Genomic DNA, 26,494 nt, shown 5'->3' on the forward strand with positions numbered 1-26,494 from the left:
GAGAAATCACGGGGAAATTGGCAAAATTTTTCGGATATCCCTCGACACTCTCTGTGTCCTTGCTGTCGAGAAGAAAGTAAATTATGTTAGTAGAAAAATTTCCAGATCTAACAGAAACAGCTTGAGAGGATGAAAGGAATGAAGAAATCTGTAACCACTCGACATCCGACTGGTATTATGATACGATTTGGGCAGACATAGCGGCGAGTCGTTGAAAACAACGTTAGGAATGACTGGTTTCTCCAGCCGAACCGTACGATATCCTTATATTTATAGAGTTCTTATCAGTTGTGTATAGTATGACCGTTTCAGGGTGGGCATGGAAGAGCAAATAAAAATTATCAGACACTCGGAGTACTTATGTTGGCCGTAAACACGGTTCATGCTCGGAAAAAAGGCGTTGTTTACGACGGGGTTTCCGTAGGCTGCGACATTCCTTGCGGAAACAGAAAACACTGCATTGTTAAAGCAGCTCCCACGGATTCCCAGCCACTGAAATTTAAAAGCATCACTCCACGAATCTGGGCTGGTGCGGGTTTCAGGTGGGTCATGCTTATACGTGGTCGTAGATTATAGGGAAGAGGGTGATTCCGTCCATTTCTTCCTAATTACCGTTTAAAAAAACGGCCGGGAAGATGTGGCACGTGCACAGGGCTGACACGCCCCAATCGAACTCGTTGTAGAAAATAGCGCCCCCGGACGCTCCCGAAGATGGGGTGATGCCTTTAAGTGCAGAGCCATATCGCAAGGTTTTGCTTAGAATAACTGCAATAGTAATATAAATAATAATAATTTTAAGCAGTGTGTACGAGTTTGCGCATGTGTTAGCCCTCACTGTTTGTGCACGTGAGAACACGTGCACATGCGCATATCACGTGCATATGTAGTGAAGTGCCTGAACTGTTGTCGTGAACTCGTACATATAGTCTATCTTATGCATATTTTTCAGCTAAATTCAGTCAAATTGAAGGGATTTTGTGGAATATTAGCAAAGAAAGAAATCTCTTGATGAATTTTTCAAATATTCCTTTTTTGATTTTTGATAATTTCTCTGGGACCTTACGATGTTGTTAGAATAGTATCATTCTAGTACCAGAATATTCGATATTTCATTCGATTATTCGTGTGACTGATCAGTTCTATTTTATACTCATTCAATCGAATATACATTCGATCGAAAGACTTTTATTTTGATTTTTTTTTCTTTCGATTCTCTCAAATGATCAGTTCTATTTTATACTCATTCATTCGAATATACATTCGATCGAAAGACTTTTATTTTGATTTTTTTTCCTCGATTCTCTCAAACAATTAAATGACTGTGTGATTTGAGCATGAAATTACATTCTATTTCGTTCGAATAATCGAGTGACTGATCAGTTCGATTTTATACTCATTCGATCGAATGACTTTCTGAATATTTTATTCTTCGATTCTCTCAAACAATTAAATGACTGTGTGATTTGAGCATAAAATTACATTCTTACCCATTCATTCGACATTAGTATTCAGTCCTAAATATAATTTTCAATATTATAGCATTATTTTCGTAATAATTAGAATGACTGACGTATAATCATTCATGAGGATGCTCAGGGACTTTACTAATAATTTAATAACCTTATGTAGCCAGTAATAATAGTAATAAAGTAATAAAAGTGTAAATAAAGTGTCTGGCGTTAGTCAATCCGCTTGGGATCCGCCACCGCGTTCAATTCAATTCGGAATCATTTGAGGTTCACGAGCGTGTAACTGGCCTATACAATGACGTGCGGGGGCTAGCCGATGGGTCAAGTCAGTGTTTTTATCCTCCCAGACAAGTCTGGTACCAATTTATCGACCCCGGAGGGATGAAAGGCTTGGTGAGCACTAGGGCGGATTCGAACCTCCGATCGATCGTTCAGGAAGCGGGACCTCTAGCCGCTACACCGCACCCGCCCTTTAATAAGAGTAATAGTAATAATAACAAAAGTAATAGTAATAACAGTAATAATAACAACGATAGCAGAGATTGATAAATTTCTGTGACCTTATATTTGATTTGAATTTGTGTGTCATGTTACAGCAATCGAAAGCTGACACAAACAACTCTTACACTTGAACTTATACAGTAATCATAGTAAATAACATGGCTCTGATAATTTCTATGCGCTCGTTTTTATATGCGACCATAAAACACTCAGGTTATCAGCAAGAGCACATTCAAACGGAGTTCAAATTCAACGCAGCTTCCAAGTTGTGCGATGTTAACCGCTGCGTAGTCGTTTTAGCACTATATCTAATATAACGAATTAACATACAACTATTATTTGTTCTGTGACGTAACAACTAACAACAGCTGAAATTTCACTAAAATATGGAGATGTTGCCGTGTATTCCAGGCAAAAAAAAAATCTGGAACTGAGTTCTTTTCTTCCCCGCTCAAGTAGAAATCTTGAGAACGAAGCTTTTTTTACTTAACTTTTAATAACTATTCTGATTGAATTTATGTCTCCTTTTTTACAACGAGGTTTTGGTGAAATTTTATTATTGGTCTGTTTCGATAACCTCGTCCTTGTCAAATGCCTGAAATTATTCTACTTGGTTTTATTCGAATGTTAGCCGAAGAATCGAGCACTCGAAGACACGTTCATTCGCTCGGCCAAAAACATCTACCTCAGCTAAAGCTTAAGATCCGGATGTTCGAAGAATAATGGCGCTGCGAACTCGAGCACTATTTATCACCACTGGTGCCCTGTCGGCGCGGTGTTCCGCTGTGAGGGTAGAATGATCGATCAGAGGTTCGAATCCGCCCTAGTGCTCACCACGCCTTTCATCCTTCCGGGGGTCGATAAATTGGTACCAGACTTGCCTGGGAGCATAAAAACACTGACTTGACCTGTCGGCTAGCCTCCGCAAGTCATTGTATAGGCCAGTTACACGTTCCCAGACCTCAAACGATTCTGAATTGAAGTGAACATGGTGGCGCATCTCAAGCGGGTCGATTAACACCAGATACTTTGACCCTTCTATTCTTTATACACCAGATACTTTCACCCTTCCATTCTTTATTGCCAGTGACACCGAATTGGAACGGAACGTGACGCTATTGATTGCTTCATCTAAAAATAACCTCCACCTTGATTAAAAACCAAACATCTCCTTCGGGGTATTATCACAAGTTGTTGGATATTGACAAATTGTCGTTGAAGAAGTGACGTGATCCGCGAATAACACCAACTGCACGTGCCAACAGCATGTAATCAACTTATAGAAACTATTTTAGAACGTAAAGGGAAACCTAGATGAGTGTTATCTGGCCCATGTTCGGGCAACACTTTATTGATAACAGCCCGAAATCACAGCGACTATTACGACAAGTCTCATGGTAAACATGATTATTTGAAAATGTTTACACTACTTAGCAAATGATCACAGCATATGACGTGATTAATCTAGAAACCATGACCATGAAAGGTCGTAAAACAAAAGTACAACAAAAGATATGAGTTATAAGAAAACAAGATCATGATTATATCCTTATACAGATTAGATAATTTTAAATTACTTCCTAGAATGGAAGCATAGCGCTCACAATTCTTCGTACGTCCATTTTTCTTCGCTCAAAGAGAAAGGAGTGTATCACAAAATTGATGATGTTGGGACGAATAGATATTGGTGTAGTTCATGAGTACGAACGTGATCATTTCATTTCTCCTTTTTTTCTCATTTCTTCTCAGTAATCCACAGAGAGCTCTGTGAAACAACATTATGTGACGTCTCGTCTCCGCAACGATGCAACTTATTACGCGATAGGACTTCGTCAACAACTTCGTCGGACAACTTCATCGCCTTTCGATGTCGCAATCCAACTAATTCAACTGAGATAAGCATCAGAAACTGCTTCATTCGTACATTCGTAGACACGTTGTGGATCGCTCATGTTCTATTGCCCGTAATAAGGTGCTTCGTTGGGCACAAAGACACAACCATAAGCGCTCCACATCCGCTTTTCTGAGAAATTACTTTGGAAGAATTGAGCGTGATCACACTCACACTAATAGCTATCACTAATAGTTTAGAGAACCCAGGAATTTCGTGGTGTACTGTCTTTAAAGATTTTTTAAGATTGAATCTTGCCAATCTCCGTACGTCCATTTCTCATCGCCCATACATCCGTGATATCTGCTCCTCCATGAAAGCAGCTGTGACATTCTTCGCCTTATCACATATCAACATAATGAGACAGAGAGTATCACAGCGCATACTCTTCACTAACTGCATAAAGTTTAAAGGAATTAAGAACAGATGGGAATCTGAGAAAATTTTGGAGAAATGTGGCAGCACAAAGGTGAAAGTAAACCGTATACGTGCAACCGAGAGCATGGGGTAAAGGTTCAAAGGCAGGCGTTCCAAGAAAAAAGTTGAAAATCTGTAAACAATAAGAAGTAGAGAACTAAAAATAACTTATGAGTTAACTGTAAAGTAATTTATAAAGATCCCAAAATGGGTTCTCATTGAGAAAAAGAAACGAAGGAATCGTAAGCAACGCAAGAGAGGACCGAAACAGTGCCACAAAGCTTTTATGTAGGTGTTCATTCCTTACTATTACATTACAGTGACGGACACCACACATTGCTTACTTATGAGGCACTGGAGTCCCGAGAACTGGTAACTTATTCTACTAAAAATCCCTTGTTCCCTACTTTTAAGGCGCACCTGTGCAATTCCCGTGATCTCAAAGGCGATTTTCACCTTGTAAAGCCCGAATCTCTTGAAAATTCCACCTTTCCTTGAGATGAAAGCGCCAAATCCAACAACAAGTCCCACCGCCCAAATTGAGCTCACCACCGAAAATCAGTCGTCTCTTTAAATGTGTGCTACGTATTATGCTTGAATACATTCTATATGAATAGGGACGTCTTCTCGAAAATTCTCGTCGCTTCGCTGTTCCTTTCATTGCTAATTTAGAGTTGCAAAATTGGTGCAAAGTTTGGACGTTTGTCCAGTTTAATGTGGAGCACATTGGCCACTTTCTATCAGCTTTTGTCGGCTTCATTCTAACTCAGTGGCGTCCTTATTTGTCGAAGCTCTAGCTTACTTTTTTCTCTTAGTAACTTATGTTTACATGTCATAGATCCTCTAAGACTAAGGCTCAGTCCTTAGGGCCCCGATTGATTTGATTATTTACTTCGAGAAATAAAGGCGCCACTGAGTGCTCCCTCCCCAACGACACTTTACCCTAAATCTGTCTCTTGTTTGTTCTCTGTATTATTTTTAGGACTGCCCTTGGGAAGTTTTCGGGTAAAGTGTAGTCGGGAAGGGCGGAAGGTACACATAATCGCCTTATTTCTGAAAGTAGACAACTAAATCAGTCGGGACCCTAGGGCCTAAGCGTTAGCTTCAGAGGATCCATGACATGTAAGCTAAAGTTACTTAGAGGAAAAAGAAAAATAGACCTTTCAGAAATGAAAACGCGGTTGAGTGCCTCTCCCAACTACATTTTCTTGCAGTTTTCTTTCTCTTCGAAGTTTTAGAACTGTTTCATGGTGCCACGTTCTTCGCTTACAGGTCTATGCCGGCTGAAGCACCAGCTAGTGAAGAAACACTGATTCAGTGTTATAACAAAGGCTGTGGTCAAAAATTCGACCCAGAGACAAATAATACAGGTACATTTCCGATATGAAATCTTTTGAATATAGAGGATATGAATAAGTAGACGCTAGTATTTACGTTTGGAGAGACGATCGTATTGGGTGTTAGAGTGGGGCAGGACAGAGGATAAAGAATTTGTGTCATGAGGCAGAAACAGAACCTGCTGCGGATGAAGCCAGATCTTCTTCTTTTTGCTACACTGATACTACAGAAATGATTAGTGGTCCTTTCTCCATCGTTGTTGGTTGCTCCACCGTCCCATTTCGGTCGCAGAACCTCACTCAACTGCACCAGGCCTTCAGTTACTCTGACCCAAACATGTCTTCCGTGTACTTCAAAGAAATCAGGGTGTGGGTTTATGTGCAGTGGGTCTTTGTATTGTTTTAGTTAAGAACAATTATGTTTATTATATTCAATTGCGACTAATAATTGAAATGTTGGCGCAACTACATTTTTTAAGCACAACAATTTGCTCGATTCTATTCTATTCGAATGTTGGGCTATCGTAATTGCATGGGAGACAGAGGAGAATACTGAACCATTTCTTTAGCCAAAAAATCATGTAGTCAAGCACCTTGTACTTTCAGCATAAGTCAGGGCCCATTGTTACTGTCTTTCTGGCTGTACTCTTATCTCTTTTGAAATCTTCACTTGACTTAATTAACCGTCATCTTTTCCGATGTTGCAGAATCTTGCCTGTACCATCCCGGTCCACCTTACTTCCACGATGCTTACAAAATATGGAATTGTTGCAACAAGAAAAGTACCGACTTCGGAACATGGTTGAATTTTCCTGGATGCACTCGCGGGAAGCATAATGGCGAAAAGCCGGCAGATATTGTGAAAGTAGCAGCAGTGAAAGAAATTCGACCGGAGAAGGTATCGGTTTTTCTTGCGAACAGAATTTAATAGGAAAAGGAACAGAGAAATAGAGTTCTATTTGAAATCTATTTAGTGATGTAATACTGAAGAGATAGTTTGGATTTTTAAGAGATTGGAAATATTGGTATTTCAGGAAGAGGAAGTGATTGTATGGAAAGGTCTCAATAAGCCAGCTGAAAGGAAAGCTGTTGAGGAAAGAAAAGAGGTTCCGATTGCTGTAAGTTGGATGTTCTGTCTTCATCTGCCTTTCATTGTTTCAACTTGACTTACTTTGATTTATTCAGCGGGCAGGTATTATCGCCTCATCTGATTTTCCATTTTCCCTGAGGTGTGTCCTTGAACTTAGCGCTAGCCAACTTTTCCTATCCATATCGACAGCTCGTGCACAATCTATAAATTGGTCCATCAGTATCCCATAGCCTGCAAAAGTTGACATTATGCGTGAACTGCTGACCCCGAGTGATGTCGACAATCTCTGTCAGTTCAACGCAACGAAACGGAGAGTTGTTCCCAATGATTCCAAGCTTTCTAGGTATTTAACCTGTTCGCGTTGGCCTTTGGCAGGTTGCTGGACGAGAGCATCTTTTGGGAAAATTAGGATAATTTTCGCCATAAAGCTGCGCAACTTATACAACAAGGAATGCCGCCGCGAGCAGGTAGCAATCAGACTCGTGTGCGAGGCTTCGCTGTTCCAAATGTTTCCTTTTTCTCTCATTCTTGCCCTGTTCGTTCTAAGTCTTTGAAGTAATAGCATACAATTCCATGCTTCTCCTATTTTTTCTTCTTTCTTGTTTTTTTTTTGCTTGATTTTTCCATCCTTTCTTTTTCCCAAACGTCAAGGATGTAAATCAAAGTGCTGATCTGGCTTGTATGATCTCCAAAAGAGCGGTGACGGAAGAAAAGAAGAGGGAATGTGCTCAACCTGTAGTGCGTGGTCGCGGCAAGGAGATGAGATACTGTGTGTCAATAAGAAAAAGGGTGTGGGTTGCGGCAAACGCGTCGCGCTCTCCTGGCTGAACTTATTTGCTGTCGATTGCAGAAGCTATGAGCGGTCTTTCTTTTTCACTTGTATTTTCTCTCTGTTACACTGCAGGTGGAAACGACTCCAGCAGCGCTAGCGGCTATTCAACGTTTTCGCGAGCAACAAGCTGGAAAAGGTGATGAGGAAGGCTTACGTATCGGCGCACCATGCAGAAACAATGCTTGTGATAAGGTGCTGATATTCGTATCAAAACTTTTACTTCTGTCTGTTTAAATGCACATATCTCCATCCCTACTCATTTTAGTCCTATGCGGGTCCTGAGTCTGATGCTACACCTTGTATTCACCATCCTGGTCAGGCAATTTTCCATGAAGGCATGAAATACTGGTCGTGTTGTGAGAAGAAGACATCAAATTTCAATGCATTTCTCCAACAAGCTGGGTGCGAAAGAGGAAAACATCAATGGAGCGCGGTTTGTTCGTTCTGTACTTTGGTTCCAATTATTTAATCCCATTGCCTAAAAAAGAAGCGTGTGTCTTCGTGTTGTGCAAAGCTTACTCAGTTTCTCTTGTTATCCTCTCTTCATGGGAATCTTACTGAACTTTTCCCAACTCCATTCATAGTAAGCGGCAAGGTCAGATCAATACATACAAAGGTTTGAACGATAACCTATTAACTCTTCTGTCAACCTGACAGAATAACTCGGTTCCAAGGTGATCCAGCCGATCTAGGAGTTTCGCAGCATATTCTCTGCCCACAACCTTTTATCCATACTATTCGTTCATAATTAATTTTGTTTTTCTTTGCTGAGTCAAATTCTATATCTATGTCCGTTTATAGAATGAAAAAGTGGATAATGTACGCGATGACTGGTTTTCAAGCAATGGGCTCATCACGATAAATGTATACTGCAAGGTTGGCACTATTTTCGTAATATTTTTAAATTAGCTTAAACACCTTCAATGTTTTTGGTCGTTCTCTTGCTTCCACTCTTTTGTTCGATCGATATGAGATATGTTGCTTCCTTCTTAAGAACATTTTTATGATTATGCGCTTGGAAAATTTCATGTTCCTCGCGGTCTTACATTCTTGTCTTTTTGTCGTTTTTAAGCAGAGAACGGACGAAAAAAGTTCATGTTGTAGGACACGTATAAAATTTGCACTAATCAAACACTTTTGCACACATTGAGTTGCCGCCCAATTGTTTTTTTTTTTTCGTTTGCATTGAATACCACGTATCTTCCTTGACCATAGTTTTTAACAACGCTAGTCTACAATTTCCATGAACAGGGGGCTCTTCCTGACGATGTACACGTGACCAGTGATGGCCAGATGCTACGTCTACACATTGTTCATGGTTTTGGAAAAAAGGAAACTAATCTTATCTATGACCTTTGGGGAGAAGTGGTGTGCAGCGAAAGCAAAGCAGTGGTTGGAGAGAGAAAGGTAACCTCAATCCTCAACTTTTCTTTATTTTCTATTTCCTCTTCATTAAATTGATTCTCTCTTGTAGTCGTCTGTGGTTTTAGGTTGAGGTAATATTAAAACAGAAAGATCTTGCTGGTTGGCCACGCCTACGTTATGATCCAGCATTGGTTGGGAAAAGTGAAGGCGCTGAGGAAGAAGTGCAAACGTGATCGTGATTTACCGGTTAAAACTGAATGTTGTTGTTTAAGTTGGTTTTGTCTCAATATTTTCATTAGGTCCCGTGTATTTATTCTCAGATGATTTCAGAAGTTTTTGGTGTTACCGGTTTTGCGCAGAAAATCGGCACAATGGCACGTAACCGATAGTTTTTGTTGATTTTTAACATTAATGTGAAAATGTTGTCCTTTATATACATGCAGTTAGTCATATTTCCACTAGCCACCCGTTTCCGTACCATCACGTGAGTACGCTCATATTGTGACTCTGCATGTCCTGCAATACTATTCTCGGTGATTTTTATGATTGCATCAATTACAATTGAGTTGAGTGCGGTTAATATGCTTGAGATACAGTATAGATATACAGATCCATATTTTATTTAAATTTCAGTAAGAAGTTCTGTGATTACTTGTTTAAACGTCCCTATCACTCACAAAAAGCAAAATCCTTACCAGAAAGTTGAGTAGTTTTTCGCAGTACATGAGCTCAAATCTTGTTGGTGCAGCCCACGTTCACTCGGAAGGTGGAACTACTGGTAATGGTCATCCAAGTCATACTCTTACTGACATTCAAATTCGTTGACGTATTTGTGGATGTTATCTTTCTTCTCGTTCTATAGAGCTTCTTTTCTCAATTATGGTTTTTTTTTGTTATGATGTCAAAGTCATAAAAATTATTTTGTTGTAAGATATAGATGTGAAATGAACTTTTCGTAGCGTTGAGGCGTGTCTCATTCCGGTATCGACGTTTCAAAACGACCTGAAGCTCGGTGTAGTTGTGTGAGCGGTTCTGCTAGAAGCGGTGCGGTAGGAGACTGCGCTTAGATCAAAGGGGACCCCGTTGGTACCACTCATCGCTGCAAATTTTGTGAGGCTACAATGGTCCCACGTCGACCTTAACCGCGCGATCCGAGGCCATTTGCTCACGCAACTAACCGAGCTCCAGATCGTATTGATCGGAGTATACTTGACTTTATTTCCGTGGTGAAACGCCCATTCCTACATGGTGAAAAATACTAGTATTTCTCATAACTTTGTGGATGTGGAATCCAACATTCCTTCTAAATGGCAGAAAACGCCCTATAAAAAAGGAACACGCAATCGCAGGATATTCCACAGGATATTAAGACGGTTGCGAGCCACCACTGAGCTACCTTATAGCTACAGATATGCACATCTTCGTTCGAGAAGTTAACGAGATGGGAGGATCGAGATGTAGACTACGCTAGGAATGGTAAACGTAGTAAACTATTATTAGTAAACTAAATATTATTAGTAAATTAACTGACGGTTGCCGCTTTGGTCATAAAGTTATGTAATAGAAGTAAGTAACTTGCGGCAGGCAGGGTCAAGATAAATGATAATGGTAATCGCTGTTGATAAATTGCAGTTTCGAAAGTCATGCATGTGTTGGAGTTCGAATTACATTTGATGAATCACTCTTTTTTTTACTTTGTCATCGTGATGCTGACGCTCATTGATTCCACAATATCTACAGAAAGTATGAACATGTTTTCAGTGCAGCACAACCAAGCGTACTGTCTTACTTCATGACTTTACGAGTTAGAACATAGCAAACGTTTCCAATTTCTTATCAGCTAATAATACATTGAAATGAAGTTCAGCTTCACTCAGCGGTCGGTCGTAATTCCGTGTTTTATTTTACACTGGAAGGTTCTTCGCTTCTGTCTGTGTAAGTACGCAATGTTTATTCGATTCAGCAAAAGCAGGTTTAGGATTGTTCTAAAAGAGGCGCTTTTGAAGAAAACTGTCTTACAGGCGTCAAAAATGTAATTCTCTAGATAAATTGGAAAATAGCAAACCATCAAAGATATTCATGACGTTCGGGCAAAAACCCGAAATGTCCGGATTTCTTACTTTTCTTATGTAATGATAGTAAGAATATCTTCTAGTTTCTAATTTCTTCTTCACGGAGGTAGGATGACAATATTTTTTAGTGATTAGATCCTTTTCGCTTCTAGACTACCTGGTTACAAAAGACTTGTTGTTTGTATCACAACAACTTGATGGATGATTCCAAGTGCGAAGAATAAGAAGTTGTAATGATGCAATATAGTTCTTTGCCTCTGTACAAGTCAACCAGTCATGACAGCTAATTCGTACTTTCCGAAACGATTAAGTTAACAATTGCACTATTTTTATTTTGTTAACACCGATGTAATTCAATGTACTAGGACCAATGTTAGTATTTAAAAATAAATCTTATATGTAGAGAAAAGAGGTGGAAAAGACATTGCCCATAATCCCTTTCAACCTCTTTTTTCATTACGGTATTAGATCCATTAAAAAGGAATTAACTTTCCGCGTCCGAGAGCAATATGAGCTGTTCCAGAACTGAACTATGGTAGGGTTGCAGTTCGGCATCTCATCCTATATAATTGAATTTCGCTTTTTTTTTTTGTCAGAAATAATGCATAGCGGTGTTAGAAGAGACCGGCTCTTTGCTGAAGCTACGTACTATGTATAGCCCATTTTCGAGCTTTTCTAAATTTCTGACAAACAAAAAAGTGAAATTCAATTATGTAGGATGAGATACCATGTACCACCGCACACAAATGTGCAGTTCTACTTCTTCTCCTAACCTTTGAAATGGCAAGGATTCCCCAGGGCAAGATTATTGAATATCTGATAAGAACAACACTATTTCATTGCAGTAAAGCAATGATATGTCACTTATCCACAATAATATGCAATCGTTTGCAGAAAATTTATGGTGGTTAGGGAGGAGGTGGGGGGAGGGGGGCTGACTGAAGTGAATATCCTGAAATTGCACTGTTACACAACCACTGTGTTGACTTTCGAGTAGTGTCGGCCTATTTCTAACTGGATGGAACATTTGATCTGATCTAAACAAGCTGATTAGTAGAAGTATTGGTTTTTGTGTAAGCGCTTCTAGATATCAAGTCTCATTCTTCACTGTGGATATATATGAGCGCCAAGACCTAATCCACCTACGCGTTAAGTACAGGAAGTCCACAATAACAAATCCCTTAAAGATTCTTTACATGGAAGATGATTCTCAGCATTTCTGAAACCTTTGAAAATTTATTAGTGATTGGAACAAATTATGATACGTTGCTATGAAAGCGTCGGATATTTTCTGTGTGTTCTCGGAGAGTGTTCCAGCGAAACGTCCTAGAACGAGAATAGCACGAGATGGGGCGAGCTCCGCCCTCCATCGATTGCCACCCAGCGTTTGTCGACTCTTATTCGACGTGTACCTACTGTGCAATGACGATTTACGTTACGAAATACGTAAGTGATTCAATTTAAGGCCATTCTTTCATTGACAACGTCCATTGCTAAGGTGTTGGTGAGTCCTTTAAGTTAGGAGAATATTGTTACTATCCTATCCTTTTTCTTCACTTAACTAAAACAACAAGACCGGTAATTCTGAGAAACACTACTGTTTATAAGCCCTTAGCATCTAAGAAGTTTAAATAGTAAACAGTAAACACCTTTAGGTTTTCCGAAAAACCATAAAGGAAGAAAAACCTTTAATCAGTACTTTATCTCCATTCTAACGCGTTTTATAGAGAAGAACTGCTTCCTCTGAGCACGATTTTTATGGCCTAAAAATGCAGAAACTACACTTTTCCGTTATTAGAAACCAATAATACTTTGTTTACTTTGCATATATTTGCGCCACTATTCCGTGATCGATGGCCTCGATTTTTGCATGAGATTATACGGCGCTTTCGATGTTGTTATCATACACTCCTCTCGTAAAGTACACGGAATTGTTTCCGTATCTAACTAACTCTAAACTCTAACTCTATCTAACTCGTAATGTGATGATGGCATAGTAGTTTAGAAGAGACAAGAAATATCAGCTGAAAGGATATATCCTTTACTCGTCATGCCCGGACAGTGCAGCTTTCATAGTTGCTCTGTCCAGGCATAGCAATGAATGTTAGCTGCATTGTCCGAGCATCGTAATGAATGAGAAGTTAATAAGATCATCAACACTATGCACTACCCCATCTCTCATCGTAAATGACACATGTTCTTCCTAGAAATTTCGAGAGAAAATGCGTCATGTTCCACTTCGCCATTGTATAGTCGGGTCAAAAACTTGAAGTTTGGTGCAATTGCGGTTTATCCGCACTCGAAGCGACGCGGTGGAGCGAACGGTTGTGGCTGTGGTGTGACCATCAGACTGCAACGATGAATGGAGCTAGCAAAGGTCCCACCTGAGTCCCAGTTGCTCGCTCCACAACACCACTTGAAGCGCACCTGCACCTAGCTTCAAATCGTTTTAAGTTTACTGTATAATGGTGGAGTGAAATTTGACGCATTCGTTCTCGAACATTTGGGAATACAGAGCGATTCTGACATCGACCTTTCAACATACCGCATCTATTCTACACGTAAGGACAACTCTGGGGCATCTGGTGCAGCTAAAACTTCTGATAGCGCGCTTTATTTCTCTCTCTTTTTATTCACCACTAATTCAAGGCATTTATACAATTGAGATATTAGTATGAAAGCGACAGTTGTTTCCGTACATTTATTGTAATTGAGTCGAAAACCAAATACTTTACGCCTTCATGCTAACGTGCGATTGCTTACATCACAATTCATTGTTATCAAAAACGGTCAGGCCACCGACCTCTGTTATCAATCTATCAAGCGGACTTATAATATTCTTTTTCTCTCTTTATAACTTTCTATGTCATCGAAAGATTATCGATGTTGGCTTTTCTCTGGTAGCAATTCGAGCTTTCCATCCTCTGAAGTCAAAGGGCTATAGTTTAACCTCACTGTTTGGTTCGAATTATTTTAAAGAGTTCATTATTATCACTTTAAAAGTCGCAATTTACTAATAAATCGGGTATGTGGAGCCTCAGAGATCCGCAATATTTTTGATTTATGATGGATAGATCGTACTACTGCGTATTCTACCTGAATTGGTGGATGATTTGACGATTTTCCCATCCTCCGAAGTCAAAGGGTTACAGGTTTTCCCAATGTTTGAAATGACTTATTTTAAAGAGTTAGTTTGTTTTCGAAATTGTAGCTCATTATTATGGTCAGGCCAGAATATCCTGAAGCCTGGTGGAGTCGCATAGCCGACTTCGCCCGCAAAGGTGCGCGGAGAGAACAGTTCCGATCGCGCTGGGACCATCGCTGGCACCACTCGAAACGCAGAGATGAGATGAGCGCGCGAAGGTCTCACACCACTTCAACAGTGCCGGTTTGGTTCGCTGACGCAACTGCACCAGGGTTCAGGTCGTTTGACCAAACTGTTTCTAATTATTACACATCATAGCTGTCATAAAGAATAGAAGGCGCAAACAGGATCCACGCATGGTTGCTTTTTTGATTGTGTGAACTTACAGTAAGCTAAAATTCCTTGCCGGTTTTTCCCCCATGGTATTTTTGTTCACGCTTTTTCCTGTTGCTAGGCAATGTTTAACGTAGTGAATTGATCGAGACAGGTGATTATTTTCTCAGACATCAACGACGTATTTCAGTCGGCTACTTTATCTCTCGGCGCTCATTATGTTTGAAGAATGCATTTTGATGTTTTCTGTATGTTTTCGTCACGTATCTGTGTATTTTCGGCTGTTTCTTCTTGGTATTGTTGATCGATGCATTAGATGCATTAGCTCTTTCTATTTGCCGATTTCATATAATCTGTTGCCATCACTTTCGTTCGTTTTAACAGTTGTAAGCGTATGACTTTGGATTGGATATTCGAGCGTAACCTATTAATTTCACAAAGGCCACTTATATGTGCGAGAGCAGTGATTGTTACTAGAAACTGATAGCTGATTCTAATTCGCTGTTTTATTGCTACAATACTTCTTTTTTTTACTGGTTTAGCTACCATATATTTATGGCGCATCACATTTCTCATCTGAGCCATTCAATTTATTGTGGCATTGTCAGCACAGATATTTCCACGAGCAGTTCAATTTCGTCCTCTGGATTTTGACCGATGGGGCTCAATCTGGTTTTTCAGGCTTATGCAATTACTTTCATATTAGTAATATTTATTTATTTATTCACATACACCAATGGTGCACCAGAAAAGAAGATAAAGAAAACAAAAAAAAAAAAAAGAAAACCTTTTTGGTAAAGAATATTTGGGGAAAAAAAAAAAAAAAAAAACCAAAAAAAAAACCAAACAAAATATAAAAAAAAAAAAGAGCCCCCCCCGGGAAAAAAAAAAATTAAAAAAAAAAAATTTTTCTCCCCCCCCAAAAAAAAAAAAAAAACCTTTTAAAAAACCCAAACTCCCCCCAAACCCCAAAATTATTTAAAAAAAAAAAAAAAAAAAAAAAAAAAAAAAAAAAAACCCCCCAAAAAAAGGGGGGGGAAAAAGACAAAAACAGCCAAGAGCAAACCTGCCAAAAGATGCGGTGCTTAGCAAAGAAGGTTATTCGAAGTAATTGAGAGAGGAGTTAGTGTGACGCATGAAATTAAAGAGAGATATGACCAAAGGATATCAGTATCCTCGTTAGCGAAGAGCTTCAGTGACCGGAATAGACTTCATGTGTCGGAAGAAGGAAAAGAGTGGCCTCGCAGTGGGCTGGAAAAGGTAACTGTGGAGAGCCAGTACAAAAACAGGAGGAATGCAAAAGACAACTAAGAGGTATCATTGACGGGAATCCGTGACCGTCCTGCCCTGTGCAAAGGACCGACGAGAGTGTGTTGAGGTGCGGGCTCGCCGGGTTTTTTAGCTTGAATACCTCTTGTTCGGCTACAATACCGCGGTAGGTCCCCCGTGTTTAGAGGAGTTTTGAAATCGGTTTTTGTGTTTTTAGGGTAGTAATGAAACACGTTTTTGTGGTGGCCTTGTTGGTTTTTGGTTTTTTGGGCCGAACACGTGGGCGTGTTGCGTTGTACGTTTTTTGAGGCGTGTTGTGGTGTTTTGTGCGTAAGTTGTGGTTTGTTTTTTTTTTGAAGGGTGGGGCTAGTGGGTGGAGTTTGTAGAGGAGTGGATGTTGGTTGAGGGTGAAGGGTGTGGGGGGTGTTTGGTTGTGTGAGTTGGGTTTAAAAGGTAATTAAGAGTCCTGCCCTTCTGGGTGTGTGGTTAGGGCGGGGGGGTGTGTGGTGGGGGGGGTGTTGTGTGGGTGGTTGGTGGTGGGGGTGATGGTGTGTGTGTGTGGAAGGGGGGGGGTGGTGGGGTGGTGGTTGTGGGGGTTTAAGTGGTGGGGGGTTGGTGGTTTTGGGTTGGGTGTTTTGTGGGTGGGTTTGTGTGGTGGGGGTGGGGGGGTTTGGGTTGTTTGGGGGGGGGGGGGTGGGTGGGGGGTGTGTTTGGGGGTTGTGGTGTTAAGTTGGTGGGGGTGGTTATGGGGGGGTTGGGGTGGGTGGTTGTGTGGGTGGGGGGGGGGTGGGTGGGTTTGTTGGTGGGGGTGGGTTGGTGTTGTTGTTGAGGGGTGTGTGTTAGGGGGTGGTGGGGGGGGTTTGTGGGGGTTTTGTGGGGTGTGGTGGAGTAATATGATTCCTTTGAAATCGGAAAAAAATTGGAATAATATGACTCGGAATATGAGCATATTTTTGTGTTCAATTTTAAGTGCAGACTCACAGAATGCTTCGAAAATGAATCAAAGAATTGAATGAGAACAAATTCATGTGAAGTTCGTTCTTCACAGTTATACGTTTCCTTTGCTTTCGTATAGCTCTATAGTAGTTTTTCATCTTTTTTGATTTCGGTCACAAGCTCAACAGATGAACAGACTGTGCTCCTTGTGCGGATCTACTAGCATTATATTTTTCTCAGTGCTAACTCGTGATACTATACTGTTGTGTCCTTGTGTTACTCGGCAGTCATTTCGTGTGGTGGTGATGGGAAGTTCTTCGTGAAAAATCCAATTCCATTGGGTTTGGCAACTGTGAAATTCGTTTCAAATCACAAAATTATACTGAAAAAAGTACTAATAAAACGATACTGTTTGGTTAAATCTTCTCCCTTCTTGCGTGAGAAGAGCATTCAGCGTCGGATGAGTACAACAAGACGAATGGGCATGGGGACGGGCGGCATTGCGCCCTCCTCTTTAAACACATTCGGCGTTTTGACTATTCAATTTCTATATTCTTTTGGATTTTAGGTTTCTATGGTTTTTTTTTTGTTCTTTCGTCCTATTTAGCCACGTCCAGCCTCGTTTTCAACTAAAAGTTAATGTTTTGTCAATAAAGATTTTTTCGAAAGTATAGTTAGTTCGTATCAGTTCAGTTGTCAAGTTTTCTGTGCTCACATCGAAAGTATGCGTTTAATTCAGTTTCGCTGTGTCGTAGTCGTTAATTGTGGTTGAATTTCGCTCGTTTTGTTTCGCGTTGTTTCCTCACAACTCTGATAACCTTCATTTTTCTAGAATGAATCGTTCTCGAAGTCCAAACGCTACGAACTTTTTCGACAATGTGCAACGCACATTTTCCGGACTCAATAACAGATTGTAAGAAGTTTACTGAAATAATGGTATCGAACATAATTAGCCACATTATCGTTTTAGGGAGAAAAATGTACAGGAACATTTGCGTAACGTGTACGCAACAGTTGCAGCCGGCATTGGTGCGGCAGCCATTGGAGCAGCGGTTCATATGTTCACTAACATATTGAGGTTTGTGAATTCATAGTAAATGTCCTTTTCCATTGATTGAGTGCAGTCATTTTCTCATTCGTTTTAATATTCCATATCAAAAGAGACCTTTGAAAAATACACCGTAGACATGGGAGTCTGTCGTTTTTCTTTGTACGCAAGATGGAGTCGGTGATGATTTATTGGATAGGCCGTTTTTAGGGCAAATTTTTTGATGGCATTCGTGTCTATCGGTGTTATGTTCACGCTGATCTCAACGCCACACACTAGGGAGAACGAAAAGAAAAGACTCGGATATTTCTTCCTGTTTTGTGGAATTTCTGGTGGGTACTAATTGTCTACTTCATTTCTTTTCGCGTTGATATTTAAATGTGTTTCACTTAACAAATCTAAACCAATTCTATGAAATAGGTGGTGGATTTGAGGTTCTAAGTGTGTCAAGTAGATAAACCTTTTCACTCCTGAGAGTCCAAGCTGGTTTTCTATATGCAGACCACCAATATATAGTTAAGCATCCGCTGCGCCATGGCCACGTGACATTCATCACAGATACGGAGTAGCTGAAGGGCTGTTAGTTTATAATCTGAGTTACCATATAAATATACACTAGTGTAATACCCCTTCTTGGAATGAAAAGACCCTGGAAATAGTTGAATGTTCCTTAACATTACGAATGAAAATATGTATGCTCATTTACTAAGTGTAGATGAAAGCATGATGGAAAATTGGGTGGCAGTGTTGGCACTCAACCGCCCGCTTATTTCTGAAAGCTCTAGCTTTCTTTTTTCCTAATAGTGATGTTAGTTCACATGTGATAGATCCTCTAAGGCTTATGTTTAGGTTTAGATAATTTATTTCGCGTGACTGATTTAGTTATCTACTTCCAGAAGTAAGAGCGCTTTTGAGTGCCTCTCTAAACCCCAACTACATTTTACTAGACATGGTGATTTTCTTGTCGAGATTTTGAAAAAAGCTAAATTTTCCGAACTTTTGACGCTAAAATTCAGTTTACCTTGTTATAAAAATGTTTTGTTTTTTTTCTTAGCTTTTAAAGTCAAATTGGTTTCAGGTGTGAGCATTGGCCCTCTTATTGAGCGTGTCATTGAAATCGACCCGTCGTGTGTGTTGACCGCGCTGCTTGCCACTACTACTGTATTCGGATGCTTCTCCCTTGTCGCTCTGTACGCTCCATCGACAAAGTACATCCATTTAGGAGGTATGTTTAATAAATTATGAATTTCTAGCAAAGAGTTTATCCATGGAAACCAAGAAATCCGATGAATCATTAGTTAAAAAGTTTCGGATCGTTTTCGACATCAATCTACAAGTGTTCGTACGGACAGAAGAATTGGAACTATTCCGAAGGGGATCTTTTTTGGTGGAAAAGAACTCGTTGCAATTTCCTAGCAATAGAAGGATTAGTTAATTGTTTATTATCCTTTCATGACTTCTGATTTGGCTCATGAAATTTTTTTTGTTGATCTAAACTAGATATTACTTCAGATACTTCTGACTTTTTGAAGACTTGTGGTCATTAGCTCTATCTTTTAACGTGTCCCATTTAAAGCAACTTCAACTCCTGCAGTTTAGGTACTTTGGCGTCGGCTTCGCTGTGTCTTCTGTTTGCGGCATTCTTTGCATCATACTACGTCATCATTCTTGGAGGTTGGTGCTATGTTTCTCCGTGAGTTAGTGACTACGAAGGCGTAAAACAGAAATATATTTTTTGCGATTTCTATACTAGAGAAGGAGTAATCCGTCTGATTGCTTCAGCAGTAGTGCATTGTGAGTTCTATGTGATCGGTCTAACTCATTTAATCGCCACACTTTTATCCTCTATAGAAACTAGTCTCGTTTCCGATTTTCAGTTGGATGATACGAGTCTGCGTGGGAACCGGTCGACGTTTTATTGAAGGGGAGAGAAAGGCGGAGGGATAAGCTAGCATATGATATTTTGTTCATTTACTTTTTCCACAACACCCTTGTCGCAAGCTTCTTACAATCTGACCTCGACTTACCATGCTCCTTCCTTTCATCTCTCACAGATGGTGCATATTATTGATGTCTAGCTATATTTTTACACTGTGTGGTATTTGTTTAACGAAACAGGAAGAGAACAAAAAACAGGAAAGAAAAGAAGACATGGGCGAAACAGGAAGACTTCAGTCTTCTCTGTCCTCTTTCCTGGAGTTGATGTTGATGAAGGTATAGTAGACCACGATCCCAAGGAGCAGTTTTGAATTTTCTAAAAGTGTAATTTTTGTTTCCCGAAAATAACCTTCTTCAATTTCTTTTTTTTCTTGAAGAGAAGGTTTCAGTACTGAGGTGTTTGACGCCGAACGCTGTAGAACTACCCAATATTACCAGAATCACATGCGCTCCTATCTTCTAAAATATAAACGAGCAGTGCGCTCCTATTCATCAACAAATTGTTCGCTTTCATTGTCAACTCTTTGTTGTTCTTTTCGTCAGCTATCATATCTTCTTACACATATCTATAAATTACCAAAAAAAACATTGTTTTGTTATTATCACCCTAATTTCTACATTTTTAGGACTTGCTCTCGCGTGCGCATTTGTCGTGTATGATACGCAGTTGATTGCCGAGAAATCACGCCGTGGTGACGACGACTACATTTGGCACTCAGTTGAGCTTTTCATGGATTTCGCCAACATTTTCAGGTAAGCAATGATTATTTTGGAGTAGAACAAGTTCTTTCGATATTTGAAATTTCGTTCTTTCATTACTGCTGGTTTAAATCTTTCGTTTATCATATCAAACATTTATTTCCTTTTCTTTTTTCTTGGATCACTTCGAGACGACAGTTTATTGATAATAACGATACCTTCTCCAGATACCTCATTATTCTGCTCGCCGACAAGAGACAGAAAGACAACAGGAAGAGGAGAGATTAAGACCATCTACAATCTCGATCAATATTGTACTGACTAGTTCAATGTCTGCGTCGCACTTCGAATGCTGTTCATCTTTGACCCTACATTGAACCTTTCTTTTTTGGCACCGTAACCCATAAATGTGAACTATTTTGGTAACTTTTCGTACTAATTTCACAGATAACGAGATTTTGCTGGACAGCTGTCATTCCGACTGTCGATTTTTTTTCTTGTGTGGAAAGACTGTAGATAATTTGTAGTAATAAATATGCCAAACACAAACGGTGAGAAGAATTGAAAGCTTTCGAAAAATTGTGTCGGAATTGAATCGAAAACAATTTTAATAGTTGATAACAGTTCTTATTGATGTCTGAATAGATCCAAATAGCTGGTATAGGTTTAATGAACATATAGTGTTGACATTACATCAAAGGTTTGGATTTGGTAAGTGAACAGTTTGTGCGATGCATATAAAGTGAATAGATTGGAATGACAAGGTACGTTCTGATCGACAAAACTTCTAAAGGACAGGGAAGAATTCTGAAATTAATTGCAAGAAATGTGTCCGACTAGTTAGACGGCAGAGTTGATCGATTCATTCCATTTTCTTCTTCAAACTAGCAATTCGAGCTAGATTCCGTTCGCGTTCACTTTTTAATGAAGTCAATTGATCGAGTGGCATACTCTGGTTTAGTGACGTTTCCAGTTTTTCTACTATTTTAGATTCTTTAAATGTGGGTGTAGGACCCATATCGGCAAGTACGCGACGAACACCATCACCATATCGAGATAGATAGTCGCGAATCCCTGAAAAAAAAAGCAATAACAAAAACGGATGTGACCTCCCATTGTTTGTGAGTGATGGAAAAGCGAGGCAGGGATTACGTACCCGCAAAGAATAGGATAGGCGGGCTATTTGTAGTGCGTTTTCAAGAAAAGTCTATGGCGGAAAGCAACAGTACTTTTTTCAAATGAAATATAAGAGCTCTAATATATAATAAAAGAAGTTACCGTTAGCGTTAAGATGAATTGTTTGCAATGGTCCATGGATTGCATAGCGTGGTCCAAGGCCAGCACTCATCACCTAAACAATATACAGCTTTTTTTTTTATTTCGTGGAGAAAGTGGTGCCTCTTAATTTAGTGTGTAATTTTGGTGTTACCTTGTCAACGTCTTCAGGTGAAAGCACATCATCACCAACTAATCGCCATACTTCTGCTAATAATGCAAATTGAAGACGATTCACAGCAAAACCTAGGACTTCGTGATGTAGTCGGACCGGTTCCTGAAGACAAGAACCGTAGGTTACTCTTTAGGATTAAATAATTAAAGTTGCTAATATTAAATATTTCCTATTGATTCCAGGCTGTATGCTATAATTGTGGTTGGCGAGTTCTTTTTTTTTTTGATAAAAAATAACTCTGCAAAAACTGTTCCCCAGTGATGCAGATCAGTCAGCGCTCAGGTAGCAGTGTATTTCTACATCTGAGGACAAAGTAAAGTAGAATAGGACTTTGATGTGCTGTTATGCTAGAAATAGAAAAGGCGAAATACCCATAGAAAAAAATAAAGAAAGAACAATTAATTACAATTTCTTTTAATTATTTAAATTTAAAAGCAATTGCAATTGAAAAGAGGCATAGAATTCGAGAAAGATTGTCATTCGACTGTTTTATTTTCTGTACGTCCTCTTCGCGATTTCTCCGCCCACATGGATTTAGGTTACTCCAATACTTGTGTTTGACTGTCGGATGTAGATGTTTTTTTTTTAAATTACTTAGTTTTCTTACTAATTAATTATTCAATTAGTAAGAAAACTTGCTTACTTGCCCGATATTTTTCATCATTTCACAAGCTTTTGACATGATGTTTTGGTCAGTCCAAGGTGCCGGCACCATTTCCACTAAAGTTAGATAGAGTGGTGGATTTACGGGATGAGCAACGAGGCATTGAGATCTGAACGGGTGCATTTTTTGATTAAATAAAAAAAAAACCAAGCTGAAAGGAAATATCAATGAGAAAGCATCCGGAAACATGTAGAGCAGAGACAATTGAAGAATTACATTCGAACTTCGAGCAAATTGGTTTTGAAATGTGATATGAGGTTCAAAGTTCTGACACTGTTTGCCATTGTAGCAGATACTGTATTCTTGCTAAGATGTTAACTTATTTGTAATACTCGACCTTAGTGCAAATTTATTAAGAGAATTTTAACTCAGTTAAAGACAACATGCTACTTAAATGACGACCTTTCCACGAATTGATAAAGTTAGGATGTAATCCACAATTATCAGTAGGATTATTAGAGGGAGTTGAATTGCTCAATTCCGTCTAATAATCCAGCAAAACGATGTGGGAAAAGCGTATGTCGGACTACATAGATCCCCTACGAGACACCTAACAACGTGACACGTCTGCGTGAGCAGGGCGTGCCGGGCGCGCCAGCGCCGATCGATTGTTCGTTCGATTCCGATGCGTGCGCTCGCTATTAGGTTTGATAAAAAGTGTTTCGCGCGTCATTCTTCTAAATAATTATGGGGAACTGAGCGAGATTGCGCTCATACTCATAAACTACATCTCTAACACTATCTATTCGTGAAGAGATCACAACTTCAATTTCATGGTATGTTGCCATCAAAAGAGAAAAAAAATGCCACAAATTTTTGAAAGATCTGATTTTGTCTTCAATTCTGTTCTAATCACGGTTACCGGTGCGTAAGTCCTTCTGTAAACATAGAAGCTGGAATGGTAGATGTGCTACTCGCTAAGACGATATCCGACGATGCGTATCTATCCATTTCTGTGAAAATCTTCCTTTTGAATTCAACATCTTCACAAGTTGATTCCTACAAAATAGATTGATAGTTACTTCGCTGCTAAACATAACTGGTAACCATTTAACTAGCATTAAACCTGTGCATAAATAGCGTCAGCAAGCGCTTCATCCAGTTTCATTGTTGTGGATATTCTAGACGGTGCATCCTCAAGTGTTGTCGAACCTCGTGAAAGTCCTTCGCTCTAGAACCTCCATAATGAAAAAAAAAAACGAGAAGAAAGACGACTGGAATTTTTAATTCCACTATAAGCACCGAAAAAAAAAGGATTTTCGCATTGAAAAACTCTGTTACAGGTGAATCACAAACGAATAGCTAGGATATCGGTGTTGGTCATGCTTCGCGGCTTATCTTTCTCGGATTTACTGTAGTTGTTGGATGATTTCGATAGATAGGGGGTTGTAATGTAAAAGTTAAGGTGACTTAAATTACAAATATGTTTTATTCAATTTTATTCTTTTTTCATTTTTATTCTCTCACGTAACCTCGATTATTAATAATCCACATTTTCAACTTTTAGTAATAGGGAATGATTTTAATAACTTTTTAAATGCTGAAACAACAGTAGTCTAGCTCAAAATTAAACTGACCAAAATCAAACATATCGCTAAAGCAATAGCACCTTATTATTAGTTGCGTGAGTGCTTCTGTTCTATGGCAAGGTTTCTTATGTTTATTAAGTCATTACTAGCCGGCGAGAGTTTCTGGAAAGGACTGCACAGCTATTGCAGTAAACACCGTAAACGAGTAAAGTGAATGACTAACAATCTCCAAGTCATCTCTTCTTGAAATGAGTACGAAGTAAAATGTACGACATTAGCGCACGAGAGAGAAATATCTGGTAGGAAGGCATTGGAAGCATTCTGGATTTCCGTCAGGAATCAGAAATGAATGAATGACAGAAATAAGTGTTTATCTATTACCAATGACTTCTTGTCGTTCGTAACACTCTGTGAGCTATAAGATTGCCCCTCATGCAGTTCGTGAACATTATCCAGACATCAATACGTAAGGATACCGCACAGTGCATAGATCTCATTCGCTTTGGTGACAATCTTTAAGAATGCGGTGATTCACCAGACCAGCTATTCGGTGAGACTGGTCAGTTTGTTTTCCATTGCAGAGTCTTGCGTGGTATATTTAGAACAATACCTAGGTTTGGCAAGGAGAGAGGAGGAGTTTGATGGAATATGCATGGGATCGAAGACCTCGAATCATTTTCAGGTCTTTGATAAAGAGAAGCTTGTCGAAACGTCAGGCCAATGAAAAAGTTTCATTTAAAGGCATCATCCCACGAATTTGAGGTGGTACGGATTTCAGGTAGAGTATTCGTATAAGGGATCGCAGATTACGGAGAAGTGGGTGATTCCGTCCATTCCTTGCTATTGGGGAAAAATCGGCCCGGAAGATGCAGCGCGCACACGCGGCTGGCGCGCTCCAATCGAACTCGTTGTGGAAAGTAGCACGCCGAAACGCTCGAAGCCGTATCTTCCAGGTCGCTTTTTACGGCAATTGGGAAGAAATGGACGGACTCACTCCCCTTTCCTTAATCTACGATCCCGTATACGAATACTCCACCTGAAATCCGTACCACCTCAGATTCGTGGGGTAATACCTTTAAACCTCGTTGGCATAAGAAGAAAACATGAATGAATAGTAATTCTATGTTTCAGGAATGCGGAAGTGTTGTTTTTGTGATGGAGAACTTGATAGCGTAACACTGTATATACCCGATTGGGAAGTATCCACTCGACCCTCGAGAAACTGGTGAGAATTTGTCAAAAGTGAATAGATTTGAATACTGTAACGTTTAGAAAATTATAAAAATAATTTACTAATTTCATAATTTTCTAGATGTTGCAGTATTTATTATTTACAATTATTTAAACTTTATTATTAATTATTTGTTTATAAAAACCTACTAATTCTTAATGAATTTCTATTCATTATGCTCCCATGGCAAGATTTTGGGAAATTCTCCTGATATTAGTGGTCGCCGACGCGAAATCTCACCTTTATTTTCTGCAGATTCTGGAGGATTGTCTGTTTGGATATTTCTAACTGGTTTGTGGAAATATCGTACAGGCAGATAGAATAGCCAGCACTAACGAAAATTGTGGCCCAACTTGATCCTATCAATCCGCTGGAATGATAAATTTGATTGATTGATTTCTTTAAGTTCAAGATATTTAGTTTAAGACTTTGAACCTTCCAATGATAGCGACCTTCCCTCTTGATTCGGCCATTGAAAATGTGGTTGAAGCTAGTTCTCTAGGCAATAATATCCATTTTCTGCGTACAACTTATTGTAGAAGTATTAATTTTGGAATAAAATGAAATATATGAACAGGAGAAGAATCCGAGTAGAATCACAGCAAGACAAGTAGAAAGGATTACGAAGTCCACCTTAACCGAGCTAAATCGAAAGTTCTGCTCAGTTTTTGTACCAGGGTCAAACACTTGAAAATAAATTCCTCCTTATTTTACTCTATGATTTTTGAATATTAGGAGGAAAAAAAGAAAAAAAAAAACTACACATCCTTGGAGGTAATTTGTAGTATTCTCTGCTTCATGAGAAACTAATCACTACTAAGGAAAAATTCCAGGAACTGAAAAGGTTAAAACCACGAAAACCTAAGAGTCATGAAAAAAGTTCCATATTAACCTTCTCTCTGATAAAAACAAAACAAATTCTTTTGTATCACACTGTATTAATCAATAATTGCTAGAAAACAGTCGAGTGAACGAGGGAAAAAACCTGACAATGCACCGAAATAGTGCGCGAAGTGATGTAAACAATTTCCGCCGGGATTTTGTAGGTTTAAGGTACCGACATAAATGTGGTTCTAATTCTTCAACAATTTGCGTCAATAAGCTGCAGATCGATCAATGTCTATATGTTACGGGGAATAAACTACACCACTAATGACCGCTGGCTGAGATAGCAGGAGGCCGGACAGTGCACGATGAAAATGTGGGCGATCCGATACGAGAGAACATGCGCCGCTGAGAGGGTGCAAAGAAAACCTGGGCAACGATGTGAAGGAACGA

At 39.5% G+C, this 26,494-nt stretch overlaps 3 protein-coding genes across 6 annotated transcripts; 2 read left to right on the forward strand and 1 right to left on the reverse strand.

Annotated features, from left to right (window-relative positions):
• Positions 1–360: 360 nt before the first annotated feature.
• On the forward strand, positions 361–9,291 carry RB195_007604 (uncharacterized protein; the record flags this gene model as incomplete). 3 transcript variants are annotated; one of them, XM_064181326.1, is made up of 11 exons in its annotated part: positions 361–542; positions 5,551–5,648; positions 6,323–6,513; positions 6,650–6,733; positions 7,610–7,729; positions 7,803–7,970; positions 8,339–8,413; positions 8,789–8,944; positions 9,028–9,033; positions 9,089–9,173; positions 9,233–9,291. In XM_064181326.1, the coding sequence occupies 11 exons, from the start codon at positions 361–363 to the stop codon at positions 9,289–9,291; spliced, it is 1,224 nt and encodes a 407-aa protein (XP_064038123.1). The 3 variants fall into 3 exon arrangements, with proteins under 3 accessions (XP_064038123.1, XP_064038124.1, XP_064038125.1); XM_064181327.1 differs by lacking the exon at positions 361–542 and adding an exon at positions 4,625–4,650; XM_064181325.1 differs by lacking the exons at positions 361–542; positions 9,233–9,291 and having other exon boundaries at positions 5,555–5,648; positions 9,028–9,135.
• Positions 9,292–10,375: 1,084 nt separating this feature from the next.
• Positions 10,376–20,630, forward strand: RB195_007605 (uncharacterized protein; the record flags this gene model as incomplete). 2 transcript variants are annotated; one of them, XM_064181328.1, is made up of 9 exons in its annotated part: positions 10,376–10,378; positions 10,770–10,837; positions 17,490–17,570; positions 17,628–17,735; positions 17,916–18,037; positions 18,784–18,930; positions 19,305–19,379; positions 20,270–20,396; positions 20,570–20,630. In XM_064181328.1, 9 exons carry the CDS (start codon positions 10,376–10,378, stop codon positions 20,628–20,630), a joined length of 792 nt encoding a protein of 263 aa, XP_064038126.1. The 2 variants fall into 2 exon arrangements, with proteins under 2 accessions (XP_064038126.1, XP_013308485.2); XM_013453031.2 differs by lacking the exons at positions 10,376–10,378; positions 10,770–10,837 and having other exon boundaries at positions 17,491–17,570.
• A 574-nt stretch (positions 20,631–21,204) lies between these two features.
• RB195_007606 (uncharacterized protein) lies at positions 21,205–25,689 on the reverse strand (the record flags this gene model as incomplete). Its single annotated transcript, XM_064181329.1, has 8 exons — positions 21,205–21,416; positions 21,621–21,693; positions 21,772–21,894; positions 22,436–22,565; positions 23,319–23,455; positions 23,523–23,627; positions 25,457–25,586; positions 25,652–25,689. The coding sequence occupies 8 exons, from the start codon at positions 25,687–25,689 to the stop codon at positions 21,205–21,207; spliced, it is 948 nt and encodes a 315-aa protein (XP_064038127.1).
• Positions 25,690–26,494: the final 805 nt, after the last annotated feature.

The sequence above is a fragment of the Necator americanus genome, chromosome I, assembly GCF_031761385.1.
Source record: "Necator americanus strain Aroian chromosome I, whole genome shotgun sequence".
Taxonomy (NCBI): Eukaryota; Metazoa; Nematoda; class Chromadorea; order Rhabditida; family Ancylostomatidae; genus Necator; species Necator americanus.